This window comes from Oryx dammah, unplaced genomic scaffold, assembly GCF_014754425.2.
Source record: "Oryx dammah isolate SB20612 unplaced genomic scaffold, SCBI_Odam_1.1 HiC_scaffold_9, whole genome shotgun sequence".
NCBI classification, from domain to species: domain Eukaryota; kingdom Metazoa; phylum Chordata; class Mammalia; order Artiodactyla; family Bovidae; genus Oryx; species Oryx dammah.
Window position 1 is genome coordinate 754783 of NW_024070193.1, and position 19450 is coordinate 774232.

General features: G+C 60.8%; 1 protein-coding gene across 1 annotated transcript in view; it reads left to right on the forward strand.

Annotated features, from left to right (window-relative positions):
- Positions 1-1952: 1952 nt before the first annotated feature.
- The window catches only part of MCM2 (minichromosome maintenance complex component 2), an 18700-nt gene continuing 1202 nt past the window's right edge, over positions 1953-19450 (forward strand). The window contains exons 1-14 of the mRNA XM_040246631.1: positions 1953-2071; positions 2478-2710; positions 8169-8344; positions 8433-8690; positions 8808-9027; positions 9133-9340; positions 10672-10806; positions 11011-11202; positions 15618-15711; positions 16314-16564; positions 16666-16792; positions 17152-17264; positions 17989-18234; positions 19001-19183. Coding sequence (XP_040102565.1) covers positions 2066-2071; positions 2478-2710; positions 8169-8344; positions 8433-8690; positions 8808-9027; positions 9133-9340; positions 10672-10806; positions 11011-11202; positions 15618-15711; positions 16314-16564; positions 16666-16792; positions 17152-17264; positions 17989-18234; positions 19001-19183 — 2442 coding nt within the window. The 5' untranslated portion in view covers positions 1953-2065. The remainder of the gene's footprint in view (positions 2072-2477; positions 2711-8168; positions 8345-8432; positions 8691-8807; positions 9028-9132; positions 9341-10671; positions 10807-11010; positions 11203-15617; positions 15712-16313; positions 16565-16665; positions 16793-17151; positions 17265-17988; positions 18235-19000; positions 19184-19450) is intronic.

Genomic DNA, 19450 nt, shown 5'->3' on the forward strand with positions numbered 1-19450 from the left:
GACTGAACTGAACGGATCCTCAAGACCAATAATCTCTACCTCCTGAAGTTTATGCTCTTGGATATCTGCACTTCCAGGGATCACTCCTGCCCCTACCAGGGTCCCCTCCTGAGATGCTGGCTCACCACACAAGAGAGCAGGGCTCCAGCCCCACCCCGCTCCCCTGCCCTCATCCAGGCTGCCTCTGCCTGGAGGCAGAATGGCCGCACGTTTGTCCCTCTGTGTCCTTGGGCGTTGGTTTCAGGCTACCTGCAGACAACAAACTTCAAGGGTGCTCAGTTACTCATATAAAATGGCGCGGTATCTACATCTCGCCTGCGTATAACCAGCATACACCCTTCTGTTCACTGTAGCCTCAAGATTACTCACAATTCCTTGCTGTTCCTGTTCAGTCCCTCAGTCGTGTCCGACTCTTTGCAGCCCCATGGACTGCAGCAGGCCAGGCCTCCCTGTCCTTCGTCATCTCCTGGAGTTTGCTCAAACTCATGTCCATTGAGTCAGGGACGCCGTCCAATCGTCTCATCGTCTGTCGTCCCCTTCTCCTCCTGCCTTCTGTCTTTCCCAGCATCAGGGTCTTTTCTAATGAGTTTGCTCTTTGCATCAGGTGGCCAAAGTGTTGGGGCTTCAGCTTCAGCATCAGTCCTTCCAATGAATATTCAGGACTGATTTCCTTTAGGACGGACTGGTTGGATCTCCTTGCAGTCCAAGGGACTCTCAAGAGTCTTCTCCAACAACACAGTGCAAAAGCATCAATTCTACAGCGCTCAGCTTTCTTTGTGGTCCAATTCTCACATCCGTACATAATTATTGGAAAAACCATAGCTTTGACTAGACAAACCTTTGTCAGCAAATAATGTCTTTTTAATATGCTGTCTAGGTTCGTCATAGCTTTTCTTCCAAGGAGCAATCGTCGTTTAATTTCATGGCTGCAGTCGCCATCTGCAGTGATTTTGGAGCCCCCCAAAATAAAGTCTGTCACTGTTTCCATTGTTTCCCCGTCTATTTGCCATGCAGTGATGGGACCGGATGCCATGATCTTTGTTTTTTGAATGTTTAGTTTTAAGCCAGCTTTTTTCACTCTGTTTCACTTTCATCAAGAGGCTCTGTCCATGGGGTTGTAAAGAGCTGGACACGACTGAGCGACTGAACTGAACTGAGCAATATCTAATACAATGTAATTTATATGCAAATAGGTATAAGTACACTGTAAAAACCATATAAACAGTTAAGTGGCATACATCAAAACCAAGCTGATTTTTGGAATTGTCTCTTCTTTTTTTTTCTAACCGCTCAGTTGGTTGAGTCCGCAGATTCGGAACTGACTGTAACTTTTTTAACTTGCCTCCATCCTCCTGCATCCCTGGCAGTCTAAAGGATTCTCCTAAAACCCAAGGGGCTGTCGACTGTCCGCAGGGAGCTCCAGTTCTCTAGAAAGATTCGGTTGCCTTTCGTGAGCTGGAGTCTCCAACGTCGTCGTCTTCTCCCTTCCAGGACATCACAAGAGGTCTGTCTACCTGGAGCTAGGGAAGTGCTCGCAGATGCCAAGGCGCCCCGCTCTCCACCTCTCTGCGCGGGAGGCGCCTGCTACCTGGAACTCCCCGTTGCATCTCGTCTGCCTCCAGGGGGCACCCCAACCTCGTCTCTCCTAGCACCCTTGCCTTTTCGGCGCCTGAAGCGTTCAGCCTGAACTTTCGGAGCAGTTGACATAACACGGTAAGACAGAGCCCTGAGCCTCCGTTGCCTCGTCTGTCAAATGGCCCCAGAGTGACCAAGTCGCGCAGCTGGCTCGGGAGGTTGGTCCTCACTGCCTCGGCGGGTTGCAGCGTCTCAGCGGGTCCCGCAGCGTCGAGCGCGGGCTGGGCGTGGCCTCGGGCGGGCTGGGCGGGGCCGCATGTGGCCACGCCCTCGACCTGCCCCCCCGAGCGCCGGCCGGAAAGAACGCGGTCGCCGACGTCGTGACGTCGTGCCGCGTCAGCCGCTTCCCGGGCTTGCGCGGTCACGTGGGCCGCTTTTGGCGCGAAAACTGGTCGCGGCGGGCGGAGCGGGAGAGGAGAGCGGCGCGGAGATGGCGGTGAGCGCGGCGCGGGGCGCGGGGCGCGGGGCGCGGGCCCGACTCCGCGCTCCGGTCGGGCGGGCCTGCCGGGCCTGCGGTCCCCCACCCCGGCGGCTCCCGGGCACCTCGGCCCGGCCGGCGCCTCCGGGCCCCCCTCCCGCAGCTGGTCTTCGTCAGCAATCGCGCCTCCGGCCCAAGTGCCGGACCCCTTCGGGGGCGGCGGCCCTCGCGTCCCGCCTCCCCTGGGAGCGCCCCCCCCGGGGTCCAGATGGGTGGGAAGCCGGGCCAGGGGACGGCAGCAGGTGCAGAGGCGCAGGCCGGCGGCATCCGCGGTGCGGGGGACAGGCCGACGCCCCGAGTCGGGGGCGACGAGCCGGGGAGCGCAGTCGGCCGTCGCCCGCTCCAAGCCTGTCTCCTCTCGCAGGAATCCTCCGAGTCCTTCACGGTGGCGTCCAGCCCGGGCCCGCGGCGGCGCGCCAACGAGCCCCTCACCTCCAGCCCCGGGCGGAGCAGCTCCCGGCGCACGGATGCCCTGACCTCCAGCCCTGGCCGGGACCTTCCTCCCTTTGAGGATGAGTCGGAGGGACTGCTGGGCACCGAGGGGCCCCTGGAGGAGGAGGAGGACGGAGAGGAGCTTATTGGAGATGGCATGGAGAGGTATGCAGTTCCAGGCCCCGCGCTCCACGGTTTACACAGGGAGTCCCTTCGGTGTCTGGCCTCCCTTGTTTGGGGTCCTGGAGAACCAGATACATCGGCGCCTCCTTGCCTTTGAGCACATTTTGGGTCCAGCTTCCAGGCAGAGACAGGTCTGTGGAGCCACAGCGTACATACTTGTAACTTGCTGTGCCTACCTTACACCAGACCCTACCTAAGGCCTGGGGAAGCCCCAGCTCCATGAGATGTGCACCCAGGGGGGTCTCTAATCTGGGGCCACGTTGGGGATCCCAACTGGGAAGGTCAAGAAGCAGGCAGCCAAGTTTCTCTGCAACTTCAGACAAACTGGGGGTGGGGGGGGGTCTGATTAATCAAGGTTTAGATTCAGTTCAGCAAACAGTTACTGTGCCGAATCTATACCAGACCCCGTGTTCACCCTTAGTAACAAACGTGCAAACATGTACTCACGGTCATGGAGGCCGGCTTAATGCTATGACCGCGGAGTAGAGCCCTGAGTGAGCCAGGCTGGGCCCCACTACTGTCTGACCGTGTTCACAGCCAGGACCCAGTCTGTCTGTACATTTGCCCCAGAATTGTCTGAACCCCCAGAGCCGCACGGACATTCTGCCCTGGGGCCCTGGGGCTCTGACTCGGGGGTGCCAGCCTTTGTGTGTTCAGGCCACCCCGCAGTCAGCGGTGCGGGCCCTGCGGGAGCGTCACACAGACTTTCAGGGGCACTGCAGACCATTTGTGCCGTTGCTGCAGATGCCGAGTCCTGACACATGGGCCCGGAGCAGCTTCCTCCCGGGCTCTGCGGGGCTGTGCGGGCAGGACGCCCCTCCCTTACCGCACTGCCTCTGCCCACCGCTCTCTGCTGCCCTGCCCTTCCAGTGCCAGGGCTCTGATAGAGCTTAGAGGACTGATTGGGTCCAGTTAGGTTTTGTGTTTTGTAGCTTTTTAAAACGCAGTGTTCTCAAGGTATGGTTTCTATAATACACAGACTGCGTCTCACAAGAGTACAGCTCAGTGCTTCTAAGCAGACTTTCTGAGCTGTGCGGACGTCAGCACGGTCCCGCTTTTCCGTCACCCCGGAAGATCCCTTCTACCTGGTCCAGTTCACCCACCCCCTCTCGCCACTGCCGGGCAGCCCGTAGCCCGCCCCTGTTCCTTGGTCCGTCCTCTGAGCACCTCTTACACGTAGGGTCTGTGGTACGCGTGTCCCGTGTGTGCACGGATGTTTGGTGATCCGTGGTTTTCACGGTCCGTGTTGGATCACGTGTCAGTACGTCAGTCCTTTTCCTGGCTGAGAAATGCTCTGTTTTATGGACATTTTGTTTACCCGTTCATAGGTTGGAAGACACTTGGGTTCTTTGAAAGCTTTTAGCAATTATGAATAGTGCTGCTGTGAGATTTTTATGTGAATGTGTGTTTAAATTCTCTTGAAATGGAATTCCAGGTCCTAGGAATGGCATTGTTAGGTGGTGTGATAATTCTAATGTTAATTTTTTGAGGAACTGCCAAACTGTTTTTTCCAAAGCAGTTGCATCGTTTTCAGTTCAGTTCAGTCGCTCAGTCGTGTCCGACTCTTTGCAACCCCATGAATCACAGCACGCCAGGCCTCCCTGTCCACCACCATCTCCCGGAGTTCACTCAGACTCACGTCCATCAAGTCAGTGATGCCATCCAGCCATCTCATCCTGGGTCGTCCCCTTCTCCTCCTGCCCCCAATCCCTCCCAGCATCAGAGTCTTTTCCAATGAGTCAACTCTTCGCATGAGGTGGCCAAAGGACTGGAGTTTCAGCTTTAGCATCATTCCTTCCAAAGAAATCCCAGGGCTGATCTCCTTCAGAATGGACCGGTTGGACCTCCTTGCAGTCCAAGGGACTGTCAAGAGTCTTCTCCAACACCACAGTTCAAAAGCGTCAATTCTTTGGCACTCAGCCTTCTTCACAGTCCAACTCTCACATCCATACATGATCACAGGAAAAACCATAGCCTTGACTAGAGGGACCTTAGTCGGCAAAGTAATGTCTCTGCTTTTGAATATGCTGTCTAGGTTGGTCATAACTTTTCTTCCAAAGAGTGTCTGCCGGGGTCCAGCCCCGGTGGATCCAGGGTGATTCGAAGGCAGGGGGACGGCGTCGGCGTCTTTGGAAAAATACTTATTCAATTACAGATATATAGGGAGATTAGAAACGGATAGTGTAGTAGGAGAATTAGTGGAGAAAAGAGGCTGAATTCAGCCAGAGAAACGGGAGCAAGAAAGAAGCGACATGGTGGAATCAGTCTTTCCGGAAACTGATCCGATTTCTTTATTTTGGGGTTTGCTTATATACCTTTTGTTACACATAGGGATGAATACAGAGTCACGCGGGGGTCTTAGGGATATTACATCATTTTCTGGCCATGAGTGAGACCTGCTGACATTCTATGACCCTTTCTTTCTGATAACCAAAAACCTTATTTCTTCCAAGGGTGGTTTTTCTTAAACCAGGCACCACCCTCCAGATAAAGTTGCATTCCTATAGGGTGAGGGTGTAGTGAGTTACAATCAAGAAAGGAATTTATTTAACCCAAGGTTAACAGGATTAATCTTAAAGGTTAATACCTATCTTTCCTATATGCTTAAAGGTTAATACTTACTTCTCCTATATGTTAGTTATATTCATTATAAGGGCAGGGAATATGGAGATATAGCAGCAAACAGCCCAACAAATGAAAAACCCTTCACCAATATAATTACTAACCAACTCACTATACTAATAATTTCTAACTCCCCAAAAGAATTTGCCTTTAGTAAGTCTAAAACATCTCGTGCCTTTCAGATTTGGAGGCTGTAAACAATCACATGTGGCTGGATGAACCTATACAGGCGGGCTAGATAACCTTCAGAGGAGTCTGTAAGCTGAAACACTCTTGTCACAGCCAGGAATTTTTATTGCCTTGGAGCTGCATGTTTACTCCTCCGAGAGAAACGGTTATGGGGGAGAGCCCCCCCGTAAAGTCACAGGTGTAGGCGAGAGCATAAAACAGACTCTGGTTTTGGGGTAGATGCTCGGGAACAGGGGGTTTCCTGAGGCTTGATCACGCCTTTGCGTATGCCAAGCCTCCTTCCTCATGACCTTTGCCATGGGCGGAGTTCCTCACGCTGGCCCCCAACAAGCGTCTTTTAATTTCATGGCTGCAGTCACCATCTGCAGTGATCTTGGAGCCCCCCCAAAATAAAGTCTGACACTGTTTCCACTGTTTCCCCATCTATTTCCCATGAAGTGATGGGACCAGATGCCATGATCTTCGTTTTCTGAATGTTGAGCTTTAAGCCAACTTTTTCACTCTCCTCTTTCACTTTCATCAAGAGGCTTTTTAGCTTCTCTTCACTTTCTGCCATAAGGGTGGTGTCATCTGCATATCTGAGGTTATTGATATTTCTCCCGGCAATCTTGATTCCAGCTTGTGCTTCTTCCAGCCCAGCGTTTCTCATGATGTACTCTGCATAGAAGTTAAATAAGCAGGGTGACCTTCCCACAACTGCCGTCTGCTGGTCAATTTTTGCACATTCTCACCGACACCCGATGTTTTCTGGGTTCTGTTAATAGCCAGCTTAATAGTCATGATGTGGAATCTTACTGCGGTCTTGGTTTCCTTTTCTCCGATGATCGGTGACATTGAGTATCTGCTCGTCAGCGTATCTTTGGGAAACGTGTCTTTGGGTCTTTGCCCGTCGTTTAATTGGTTAGCTTGATTTCTTATTACTGAGTTGTAAGAGCTTTAAACCTCTTATTCTGGATACGCTTTTATCAGGTATGTGATTTGTAATTACTTTCTCCTCAACTTGTGGCTTTTTAAGCTTTAAAAAATGGTTTTGTTTGAGATGCATAATTAATTTTAAATTTTGCTGAGATCAAGTTTATCAAATTTTTTTATGCAGATCAATTAGAATTTCACTGATGGCCTCTCACATAATGTGAAATCCTTAACAAGTCAGTTGTTGTTGTCATCCTTGAGTCGCTCAGCCGTGTCCGACTCTTCTCGACCCCATGGCCTGAAGCACATCTGGCTTCCCTGTTCTTCACCATCTCCCGGAGTTTGCTCAAACTCATACCCGTTGAGTCGGTGATGCCATCCAACCATCTCATCCTCTGTTGTCCCCTTGTCCTCCTGCCTTCTATATTTCCCAGCATCAGGGTCTTTTCTAATGAGTCTGCTCTTTGCATCAGGTGACCAGAGTATTGGAATTTCAACATCAGTCCTTTCAGTGAATATTCAGTGTTGATTTCCTTTAGGGTGGACTGGTTGGATCTCCTTGCAGTCCAAGGGACTCTTGAGAGTCTTCTCCAACACCACAGTTCACAACCATCAATTCTTCAGTGCTCGGCCTTCTTTATGGTCCAACTCTCATATCTGTTCACGAGTAACGGAAAAACCGTAGCTTTGACTAGACGGACCTTTCTGCTTTTTCATCTGCTAAGTTTGTCATAGCTTTCCTTCCAAGGAGCAAGCATCAGACAGACAGGTACCTTTTCCCGGAGGACACTTTGGATTAGGGAACTGTTGGCCCAGAAATGGAGCTGGTTCTGGGTTTTGTTTCTGGGATCAGCATGATGGGATTATGTGTTTTGAGACTGTCGCTTGACAGAGTTTATGGCACAAAAAAAAAGTTAAGAAAGGCTGTTCCCCCGTCACCACCTGCCCTGAGGGAATAAGAATCGAGGGGACTGCAGACGGCCAGCGTGGAGTTGGAGCCAGCTGGGCCCCTGCTGTCGGATCGACTGTGACACCCAGCCCTGTTGAGTGACCGGTGGCAGGAATCCCCTGAGCCTTGAGCTGGGTTTCCTCCTCTTTCTGATGGAGGGTATGTATCTCTCCCAGAATGCCAGGGAGGGCAGCAGTGTTAGCTCTGAGGGTGGACATCACTCCATCCAGTAACTGGTGGTGGTCAGGTGGAAGGTCTCTCCCTGCTGGGAGGGTGGAGCCGTGGATGTGTTTGGGATAGGCTACTTGGGCTGGTGTGGGTGGGCCTCCTGGGTCCAGGGTTCTAGGCGGGGCTGCCAGAGGCTGTGCAGGAGAGGAGCTGGGTTGGTGCTCTGGAGGCCCTTCTGGAGAAGGGGTTTGGTGGGTCCTCTGACTCCTTTTCCTTTGGGTGCTCAGAGCTCCCCTCTTCGTGTGGAAGATGCACATGATGTGAGCTTTCCCGTCTCCCACACTGAGGGTGAGGTCAGGGGCATCAGGTCACTCGTGTGGTGTGACCGCCTCCAGCCGGTTCCCAGACCGGCTTCTGCAGGGTGTCTTCCCCGGCACAGTGTCCTCGGCGTCTCTCTCTTTGAAGGCTGCACCCCATCGTGTGTGGGGGGGTGGGGGGTGTCCCTGGGGACCCTCGCTGGCCTCCGGAGCCTTGGGGGCCCAGATCCTGGTGCTGTTGTTGGCGGTTTGGTTGCTGACACCGCCTGTCCGGGCCCTGCAGGGACTACCGCGCCATCCCGGAGCTGGATGTCTATGAGGCTGAGGGCCTGGCCCTGGACGACGAGGACGTGGAGGAGCTGACTGCCAGTCAGAGGGAGGCGGCCGAGCGGGTCATGCGGCAGCGCGACCGGGAGGCGGGCCGTGGCCTGGGCCGCATGCGCCGCGGGCTCCTGTACGGTGGGTTTCCGGGGAGCCTGGGGTGGGGCGGGGCGGGGCGGGGGAAGGGGAGGCGAGGAGCCGGCCCTGAGCGCCTCCCGGCTCGCAGACAGCGACGACGACCAGGAGGAGCGCCCCAGCCGGAAGCGGCGGCAGGTGGAGCGGGCCACGGAGGACGGCGAGGAGGAGGACATGATCGAGAGCGTGGAGAACCTGGAGGACCTCAAGGGCCACTCCGTGCGCGAGTGGGTGAGCATGGCCGGCCCGCGCCTGGAGATCCGCCACCGCTTCAAGAACTTCCTGCGCACCCACGTGGATGGCCGCGGGCACAACGTCTTCAAAGAGCGTATCAGCGACATGTGCAAAGGTGAGCCCGCCCTGCGGACGCGCGCGCCGGGCACGTGGGGCGGAGTCAGGGCTCGGCCTGCCGGGCGGTCGCCCCGGCCCCTCCTGCTCAGCCTGCCCGCCCCGCCCCGCCCCCCAGAGAACCGCGAGAGCCTGGTGGTGAGCTACGAGGACCTGGCGGCCCGGGAGCACGTGCTGGCCTACTTCCTGCCCGAGGCGCCCGCCGAGCTGCTGCAGATCTTTGACGAGGCGGCCCTGGAGGTGGTGCTGGCCATGTACCCCAAGTACGACCGCATCGCCAGCCGCATCCACGTGCGCGTCTCCCACCTGCCGCTGGTGGAGGAGCTGCGCTCGCTCCGGTGAGCGCCCCCCGCCCCCCAATCCCGGGTCTGCAAGGTGGGCCTTCTGATGCCCCGCCCCGCCCTGAGCCCCGCCTGACGCCCCGCCCCACCCCGCCCCCGCAGGCAGCTGCACCTGAACCAGCTGATCCGCACCAGCGGCGTGGTGACCAGCTGCACGGGCGTCCTGCCGCAGCTCAGCATGGTCAAGTACAACTGCGACAAGTGCGGCTTCGTGCTGGGGCCCTTCTGCCAGTCCCAGAACCAGGAGGTGAAGCCGGGCTCCTGCCCCGAGTGCCAGTCAGCCGGCCCCTTTGAGGTCAACATGGAGGAGGTGAGTGCCAGCCAGCCCTCAAGGTGGTCCAGACACTTCCGCCTGAAACATCAGCGTTTACTGCTCTCTAGCAAATGGGAAGATCTGGAGAACTGCCCCTGCTCCCCCAGAGCCCTGCCCACAGCAAGTGCCGGGCTTGCCCTGACTCCCTGGGACCTGTCTGGCCTCTCGCAGCGTCACGATTGCTCTGCAGGAAGACTGCTGTGTTGTCCGCGGGAGGCTCTACTCGAAGGCTCTGGGCCTTAAGCGCCTAGACACATAATGCTCGGCTTTGTCCACGTTGGGGGGCCATCACGACCCCTGAGTGGGGTGCACATCTCTCCACCGTCTGCTGCCGTGAGTGCCAGGCTGACCCCTCACTGCTCCACACATCTGAGAAGCGCCCGGGTTGGAGCTGCCTTGCCAGGGAGTGCTGGCAGCCCACTGCCAGAGTCTGACCTGTTCACGGTCAAGTGCGCCTTGACTTGGGGAGGGTGGCTGCAGGGCAGGGCTCCAGGTGAGCCCCTGCCTTTGCCCAGAGGCCCCTGTCTCGTTGGTCCCCTCCCTTTATGGTTACCCTGCCACACACGTTGCTCTGGATGCTTCCTGCCCAGGAGCAGAGGCATAGGCTCTGCCTGCGGGGACAGGAACTCGTGGGGGAGCGGTCCTCACAGTGGAGTTTCCGGAAGGCGGGCCTGCGTTAGTGGGTCTTCAGCGCCGTGTGGGGGCAGGTGCTGTCATGGGTCCTATCTGGCCGATGAAGTAACAGCAGACTGTCCGGCTAGGAGGTGGCCCAGAGGGTTGGAACTCAGGCCTTTTGACCCAGACCGTGTGCATTTAGCCACCATCACGTAGCTCTTCTGGATGGTAGGGAAACAAGGCTGTTAGGCTGCACGCACCGTGCTGCCCCATGATTTGAGAGCAGGCCCACCTCCGGTGTAACTCGCTTCCTGGGCGCTGGTTCCCGTGACCTGACTTCCCCTGTGTGGCCGCACCTGCAGTGTTCACGCCCCGCCCCACGGGGTGGCACGGGGACCCTCGTCCGCCGGCGTCACTCGGTTCAGGCCACAGAGCAGCCCAGCTCCCACGGCCACACACGCGGGATGAGCTGTGGGGCCCGGAGCGGGCTATGCGTCTGCGGAGGGAGGCGGCCGGAGCAGGGGTGGGGTGGGGTGCCAGTGCCCGTGGCTCCCTGCCCTCTCTGGGCCTGCATCTCCTCGTCACCAGTGAGGATAACAAGCTGCACTCCCTGCCCGGGGTCGCGGTCCAGTCAGGTGACAAGAGCCGGAGCTCAGACCCCAGCCTCCGCCCCCAGGCAGGACGGCCCCTGAGACCGTGTCTGTCCTCTGCAGACCATCTACCAGAATTACCAGCGCATCCGAATTCAGGAGAGTCCCGGCAAAGTGGCAGCGGGCCGGCTGCCCCGCTCCAAGGACGCCATCCTCCTCGCGGACCTGGTGGACAGCTGCAAGCCGGGTGACGAGATTGTGAGTGCCCAGGGCTGAGGGAGCTGCTGTGGGCACTGTGGCTGGGCAGTGGTCAGCTCTCTGTTGCTGGGCTGAGCTTCTGTTGGGGTGCAGCAGCTGGGTGCCACACTTCTGCTGAGTTGGGCTCTCAGACCAGGGGACCCGGGGAGAGGCAAGGTGGGGCCGGCCCCGGGTTGGGCCCCCTGACCTCTCGGCCTCCCCTAGGAGCTGACCGGCATCTACCACAACAACTACGATGGGGCTCTCAACACCGCCAGCGGCTTCCCGGTCTTTGCCACCGTCATTCTTGCCAACCACGTGGCCAAGAAGGACACCAAGGTGGCCGTGGGCGAGCTGACCGACGAGGACGTGAGGATGATCACCAGCCTCTCCAAGGACCAGCAGATCGGGGAGAAGGCAGGTGGAAGGTGGGGGAGGGGCGCTGCCACAGAGCCTGGGTGCCTGGGGTCGCACCCCAGCCACTGCAAGCCTCCGTCTTGGTTCCGGTTCTTGGAAGCTGGGCCCTCGTTTTGATTCCCATACCCACCGAGTCCGCATGCCTCGACGCAGGCTGTGCTCTCAGGGAAGAGCAGCAGGAGGCCTCTCGGAGCCCGTGTTGTGTCCGGAGGACGGGGGAGTGCTCGGGCTGGACTGGAAACGTGGGAGCAGGAGGACCTCGGCGGGCTGTCATCCCTGGTGTTGCCCGCCTCCCCTGCCGTCTCCTGGAAGAGCGCTCCCCAGTGCGGGCTGTCATTTGCCCTTGAACGGCAGGCGTGTTTGCGGAGGCTGGAGACATGGGGTTTACTGTCTAGAGATGAAGATATAAGTGGTTTCCAAGCAGTGCAGGGCTGAGGAGTGCCCAACCCCCGCCCCGAGGGTCCGCCTGTAAGCACGCTTGCGACCGTCTCGGTCGCAGGGCGCATGGTTCCTGTCCTTGAGTCCTGCCGGGTCTGCGCTTGGCCCTCAGGTCCCCCTCCCCTCGCCTCCCACTTGCTGTCCACCTGTTGCCACACTGCCCGCTGTCTCGCGGACTGCTCTCTGCCCGCAGCGCAGGGCCCTGCACCCCACCGGCGCCGTTATCCATCCGCCGACATTGGGCCCTCCTGGGGGATAGGACTCACGGGTCTGCCGGCACTCTGGGTCAGGGGAGACGCTCTGGGGCTGCACCTGGGCCTCCAGAGGGGAGTTGGACCTGGTCATTGCCCTCGTGGGGCTCCTCCTTTCCTGGGTCCCAGTAACACCTCGGCCCTTACTGCCTCCCTGAAAAAAACCAGCGCTGGTATGACAGACGTGTTCAGACTCCCGATGCGCATTTGGGCCGGTTTCCAAGGGTGGGGACTCCATGTCCCGGGCACATGTTAGCTTGCCTGCGCGTGCACCTGTTTGTGGGCAGTGGGGGGTCCACATGGGGGTCTGCGGCCCCCCCAGCCCCCTGCCCTGCCTGTGCCGTGGCCTCCCGCCCCTCACCTGCCCTGCTGGTCTGCAGAGCGAGGCAGCTAGATTCTGAACAGGGTGGCGCCGAGGGTGCCTCGTGCCGGGGCTCCCAGAAGTGCCCGTCGCTGCTGAGCCCAGGAAGCTGCTCCCTTCTGCGTCCGTCCGTCCGGGCTGGCCTCTGACATTTCCGGGAAGAGTCTAGCGGGGCCTCGGTCCTGCCTGCTCCTTGCCCGTGATGCTCAGATCAAGGCCTCGGTGGACGAGGCAACCCCCACACATCTGCCCGTCTGAGCCCCGCGGGGGGTTGGCCAGCACTGGCCTCATGTCGAGTCTGCCGTTAGGGTGGGCATTCTCACCAGCCACTGGGAACACCTCTGCCATTCTAGAGGCACGTTGAAGGGATTACAGGCAGGTCCAGAAGCAGTCAGGCTCTTTGACCCGCTCAGGCCAGAGTTTGCAGACCCAGCGACGGTGGGGTCAGCACGCCCCGTGTGCCGGTGGGTTTTGGTGCGTGGTTTTCTCTTTCTTTAATGCTCGCGTGAGTGAGTCCTTGGACTTAGATTTCACCTAGAAACGTGGGCACCGAGGTTTGGACAGTCCGGAGCCAGGCGCTCCGTACTGCTGGTGTGCCCCATGGCCGCTGCCCTGAGCTGGTTCTACCCTGTCTCGCCGCCTGCTGCGGTGGTTGGTTCCTCCCAACCGAGTCCCACCGCCCACCCGGCCCCCCCGGCTGGCCGTGTTGGGTTTCGTGAGCTTGGCCTCTGATGGGCGAGGCTTCTGAGAGATGGGGCTCCTGCCTGATGCGGAGACCCTGGAGATGGACGGGGGTGCAGAGCCAGGGGCTGGACTCGGGCTTGAGTTCCGGCATCGTGCTTCCTGTGGCGGGGTCGTGCCCAGCCCTGGAGCCGTCTGAAAGGTGAGTCCGTGGGCACGTGGGGTGGCTGCAGATGCCACCTCTCCGTCCAGCAGGCGGATGGGGCAGGAGGACTGTGCTTAGGGGGCAGGAGGATGAGCTCAGACGGCAGGGGCGCCTCCATGCGGTGGGCGGCAGGCAGGGCCCTCAGGGTTCGGCGGGAGCAGGGGAGTCTGGGGTTGTCTCGCCCTGTGCTCAGCAGCGGGCGGCTCATTCCTCCCGTGACACGGAAGTCAAGAGGGGGAGCGGACTAACCCCGGGGAAGCGGGCATCTCCCCCTCAGGTCTGGGCTTGATGTTGCCTATCTCACCGGGCGCTGAAAGCACCGTCACTTCTGGCCCTTGGGCCGCAGCGAGGCCCCGGGGAACTTGCAGGCACGGCCGCGGGAAGCAGGCTGCTGCCCTCGGTCCCGCAGGGGACGTCACCTCATCCTGCCGCGCGCCTGGTGCCCACACAGCGCTGGGCCACGGTCTGGGCAGAGGGTCCTGGCTGGCAGTCCTGACCCCCAGGACGTGTGGGCGGACGAGCAGCCCAGGGTGACCGTCTCCCGACAGAGATGGGGGCTTAGGAGGAGGCTCACTGAGTGCTTGGGAGTGAGCAATTTGCAGAGGGTGGGCTGTGTTGTGTTACTCATGATGTCAGGGATTGCGTGAGGTGCCCACATCACAGGACTCAGGCAGGGTGGGGAGGGGGTCTTGCCGGGCTGGCCGGCTTCCAGCCCTGTTCCCAGGGGCCACCCTCTGCTTCCTCTGTGGGGCTCCCCTGTGTGGGAGTGTCTGTTGGGACGCGGCTCAGGTTTTGAGTCGGGTGTGGTGGTGTGAGGACCCCTGGGGCCTTTGCTGGCGTGTCTGCTCCTTGAGGTCAGGGCTGGTCTGCTCCGTGGGGTGCCTCCTGGTGCCACCGATTCAGACCTGGGGTGGCACCGTCACCTAGGTCGGTGAGTCTGCAAGAGGCTCTCTTCCCTGAGCCCGGGCCTGCCGCCGCCTCACACTGGAATCGTGTAGCTGGTCCTGAGTGTCGACCCTCAAAGGCCCCCACGGTTCCCTGGTGGTCTTCCTCCTCCGAAGAGCTTCCTGCAGTCAGCGTCCAGGCGCGGTCGGTCCGTGCGTGGGGACAGTCGGCCGTCTCCTGCCCTGAGGTGTCCCCTCCAGCCCGTCTCGCTGCAGTTTTTCTGTGGGAGGCCCAGGTCGTTTGTCCTCCGAGCCTTCTGCAGCCCAAACGCTGCCACCCTCGTCTTGGACGAGCACGTTCCTGTCGCCTGCTGCCGTAAATCGTTCGGAGGCTTGGTCAGATGGGGCGGGTTTTTCTTGGCTGGGGGGCTGAGGTGGACCCCCAGGGGCAGGCGGTGCCCACTCGTCTCTGCCGTGTGCAGCCCAGACGTGCTTTCGCTGTGTGGGTCCTTCACAGCGGCTGCGGGATGCCCGGCCTCTGGCTCAGCTCTGCCCCTTCCCTGCGGGACATCCTGGGCCCAGAGAAACTTTTCTTCGTCAACCACCTAACTGCCCGGGGGCTCCTGGAGGAAAAGCTAGATGGTGCTCAATTTCGTTTTGTTCACCAGTTTTCAGGGTATAAAGAGTGTTCCCCCCGACTCGAGCTTCAGGGTCAGCGTAGCCGTGGACCCACCGTCACCGGGGTTTGGCTCCTCGGTCAGCGCCCCTTGGCGCCCTGTGTCCATGCCTCGCCAGTGACCTTGTCCACGTCGGCTCCCGGCCGGCGCCCATGGCAGTCGTCTGGGTGCACCCTTGCTGTCCTGCGTGTTTCTGCACGCTTCCTGCCCCGGACTTTGCGTCAGCGTTGCCCCTAGCGCACCCGCGGGAAGTAGGGTTCTCCCCTCGGTGGGGGTGGCCCCAGGGAGAGAGACAGGCCTCCAGGGCACTGCCCTGGATGCTGTCCCTGCTGCACACAGGCCTGCCGCTGCTCGGGCCGGGTCTTGCAGTAGGTTTTAGTGGTGAGGAAAGAACTAGCAGAAGGGCCTGTGCTGTGAAAATGGGCGTCGCCTCTGGACTGACCACGTGCAGCCAGGCGGGAGGCAGTCGGGCAGGGCCGGGCCCGTTCCAGGAGGGTGTGCAGGTCACCCGCGCATGGGACAGACTGCCCGCCCACGCCCTGGTCCAGGGGTCAGATCCAAGCGTCCCCCTTCAGGGCACTCGGGGGCCCCCTCCCCGAGGTGGATGCTAGTCCAGCCACCTGGTCTGAGCTGCATTGGGTTCATGGACGCGGTGGGTCTGCAGGGCCTCTTCACGGGTGGGGCGGGAGGCTGAGGACAGAGGTGGTCATTTCTACCAGAAGACGTCTCTGACGTCTCTGTATCTTCAGGCTCGCATGGATTTTGAGAGAGCCTTTCTCCCTGTTAAACACACGCACACACCCCTCCCAGGGAAGCCCTCCAGTCCTGCGACTCGGAAGGACGCCCCGAGTCGGCGGATGGGGACACCCGTGCGGGGCCGGAGCACACGGGTGACCGTCCCGTCTCCCTCACCCCCAGATCTTTGCCAGCATCGCTCCTTCCATCTACGGGCACGAGGACATCAAGCGAGGCCTGGCGCTGGCCCTGTTTGGAGGGGAGCCCAAGAACCCTGGTGAGCAGGGGCGGACCGTCCCTTGGGGAGATGTGAAGGTGTGTCTGTCCCATCCCCGTCTCGACCCGCGAGGCCCCGTGGGCCGCCTTGCCTCGGCTTGGGCCCCCTGTAGGTCACGGGTCGGGGGTGAGGGGGTGCAGGGCAGACCCGTGCGGTCACTCGTGTGGACCTCAGCAGAGCGTCTCCATCTCCAAGGCCGGCATCGTCACCTCCCTGCGGGCCTGCTGCATGTGAGCTGACATGTAAAACAGCACGGCAACTTGAGCGTGTTGCTCCTCACACGCACACTGCTGCCTGCCTGTGAGGGGCTGTCTGGCCTCGCCCCCCGTGGGCACGCCCAGCATGGGCTTCTCCTGAGTGACTGTGTCCTGGTCTGCACGGGCTGCGTCCAGCTGTCCTCCTGGCGGGAGAGCTCGCGCACGGCCTCCGAGGTTCACGTCACAAAGAGCATCTTGGCGTCCACCCCCCATCCCGGCGCCCCCGCTCTGGGTTCTGTGCTCACAGGGTAAAGGCGTCCTGGGCATCCCACCTCTTTCCGGGAAGAAGCTCGTGTCGGTGGTGCTGGGCTGGGGGGTCATCCTGAGCCCGTCACCCCTCTGCAGGCGGCAAGCACAAGGTGCGAGGCGACATCAACGTGTTGCTGTGTGGGGACCCCGGCACAGCCAAGTCGCAGTTCCTCAAGTACGTGGAGAAGGTGTCCAGCCGGGCCATCTTCACCACCGGCCAGGGTGCCTCGGCCGTGGGCCTCACCGCATATGTTCAGCGCCACCCGGTCAGCCGGGAGTGGACCCTGGAGGCTGGCGCCCTGGTGCTGGCTGACCGAGGAGTGTGCCTCATAGACGAATTTGACAAGGTGGGGCCCTGGGCCGCGGGTGTGTGCGGGCCTGGGTGGGGAGCCCGGGGCTTCGTCTGAGTGAGTGGGCGCGTCAAGAGCCCCGTTGGCCCTCCGCGCAGATGAACGACCAGGACAGGACCAGCATCCACGAGGCCATGGAGCAACAGAGCATCTCCATCTCCAAGGCCGGCATCGTCACCTCCCTGCAGGCCCGCTGCACCGTCATCGCCGCCGCCAACCCCATAGGTAGGGTGCGGCGCCGGGGGGCACCCATCCGAGGGAGGGACCCAGCCTCGGAAGGCGTGCCTCTCTCCTGGGCTGCATGTGGGGGCAGGGGTGGAAGGCCAGAGACACCCCAACCCTCACGGAGCCGGCACTCGGGGGCCGGGAGGAGCACCTGGTGTGTCCCGTCGGGCGGGGCTGGCGCTGTTCTCAGCCTACACGTGGCTGGAGCGCCGTGGACCCATGTGGACGCGCGGGGCGGGCGCTGTGTCCGTAGACTCCCCTCCCACCACTGCGGCCATGCGGGTTGGAAAGTCGTGTTTGGTCAAGGAGAAGAGGGTCCTGGGAGCAGGAGCCCTGACCAGAAACCGCCTCTGTCCCAGGCGGCCGCTACGACCCCTCACTCACCTTCTCGGAGAACGTGGACCTCACCGAGCCCATCATCTCCCGCTTCGACGTCCTGTGTGTGGTCAGGGACACAGTGGACCCCGTGCAGGTACGCAGCCCGGGGCCTGGGGCTGTGCACCGAGCTTGGGGGCCTCACGTGGGTCCCAGGGCGGCAGGCTCGGAAGGGCCGCTTGACGGTCGTGCACTCTCCACGTTTGTTCTGAGTCCAGAGGTCCTTGATTTCTGTCCTTGGCTGCCCCCTCCCCCGGTGTGGCCACGCTCCACCACTGCCTCCTGAGTCCACTCGCTTCTCGCTGCTCCGGCCCCACCCCAGCCCCTCCTCTGGCGCGCGCCCTGCGGCCTTGGTGCTGGTCCCCCGGCCTCCACCCTCACAGCCACCCAGCTCCCCTGTCAGAAGCAGCTGTCTGTGCGGACACGGGTGGGCCTGCCTCTGCTCGGCCTCCCCTCCCTCCTCACTAGCAGGGAGCCCGCCGTCCCGCGAGGTCTCCCTGCGCCCCTCTCCTGCATTCCCTTGTGACCTCTCGCTTGGGCTTCACGTGCGTTCCAGGTGTCGCGACCGGGGCTCTGCTCACCCCAGCGGGGGGCCAGTCCTCGGGCCTCCAGCCCACCCTTCTGCCTCTCTTCACCCTGTACCTAAACCCACTCCCCCCCGAGTCTCCTCTGCCCTCCTGAGGGTGCGCCCCACTCACTGTCCACCCTCCCCCCACCCCGGAGTTTTGGATCCACAGTGAGCAGAGGACGCATTGTTGGAGGGCGTTGTAGGGGGTTTATGGTCTCCGCACCGGGCTCACCCTGCTCCTCTGCCGTCTCAGGATGAGATGCTGGCCCGTTTTGTGGTCGGCAGCCACGTCAGACACCACCCCAGCAACAAGGAAGACGGCGGCCCGGGGGGCACCCCGGAGCCCGCTATGCCCAACACCTATGGTGTGGAGCCCCTGCCACAGGAGGTGCTGCGGAAGTACATCACCTACGCCAAGGAGAAAGTGCACCCGAAGCTCAACCAGATGGACCAGGACAAGGTGGCCAAGATGTACAGCGACCTGAGGAAGGAGTCCATGGTGAGGGCCCTGCCGCCGAGCCCCGTCCGTGTGGTCAGTGGGCCCAGAGCGGGGCAGGGAGGCCCGAGAGGCGCGGCGGTCACGCGGCCTCCCAGTCTGTGCAGTTGCTCAGGCCTGTCTGACTCTGCGATCCCGTGGACTGCAACACGCCAGGGCTCCCTGTCCATCACCAACTCCCAGAGTTTACCCAGACATGTCCATCGAGTCGGTGATGCCATCCAGCCGTCTCATCCTCTGTCGTCCCCTTCTCCTGCCTTCGGTCTGTCCCAGAATCAGGGTCTTTTCCAGCGAGGCCGTCTGTTTACAGACGGAACTTACATGCATATTCATGCACCTCAGGGTGGGGCTGGTTCTGGTTCGCTCCTCATGTAGGGAGAATTTAAGGGCAGGTTGCTCCCTCACCCTCCGAGTCCCACAGCCACCTTCCTCGCCGTGCCCCCACCCTTGTCACTGGCGCAGGCCTTTGCAGAGGGATAGGGCAGGCTTCACAGGAGCAGTCTGTCCCCTCATGCTCACGGCACCGTGGGGCCCCTGGGGTCAGACAGAGACAAGCACAGCCACCCCCAGGCGTGTGCACTGTAGATGCCAGGAGCTGGCGGGGGTAGTGGGTGTGAGCCTTTGCACTTCGTGTGAGTGAAGTGCCGGCGCTGCCGGCTCAGGCGGCCTCCCTGCTGCGGAGTGGTCAGCCGGGCCCTTGGCAGTGCCCGCCCTGCGGCTCCTCCCGTCCTGACTGCCCTACAGCGCCCTGACGCGGTGCCCCCTGCAGGCCACGGGCAGCATCCCCATCACCGTGCGGCACATCGAGTCCATGATCCGCATGGCCGAGGCCCACGCGCGCATGCACCTGCGGGACTACGTCATGGAGGACGACGTGAACATGGCCATCCGCGTGATGCTCGAGAGCTTCGTGGACACGCAGAAGTTCAGCGTCACGCGTGGCATGCGGAAGGTGGGCCCGGCCACCTGTGGGTGGGGCATGGAGCTCCGGAGGCAGGGGCGCCTGGCTGTGGGGGCAGGGCTTGAGCTGCGTGGGTGGAGCACGGGAGGTGGGGCCGGTGCCTTGTGGGCGGAGCTTGGGGGCGGGACCTCACTCTGCCCGGAACCCAAAGCTGGAGTTGTGTGGGTGGAGCATGGGGCGGGGCCTCAGCTGGGGGTGTGGCATGGCCTGCGGGAGGCGGGGCCTGAGCTGCATGGGCGGGGCATAGAGCAGGAAGGC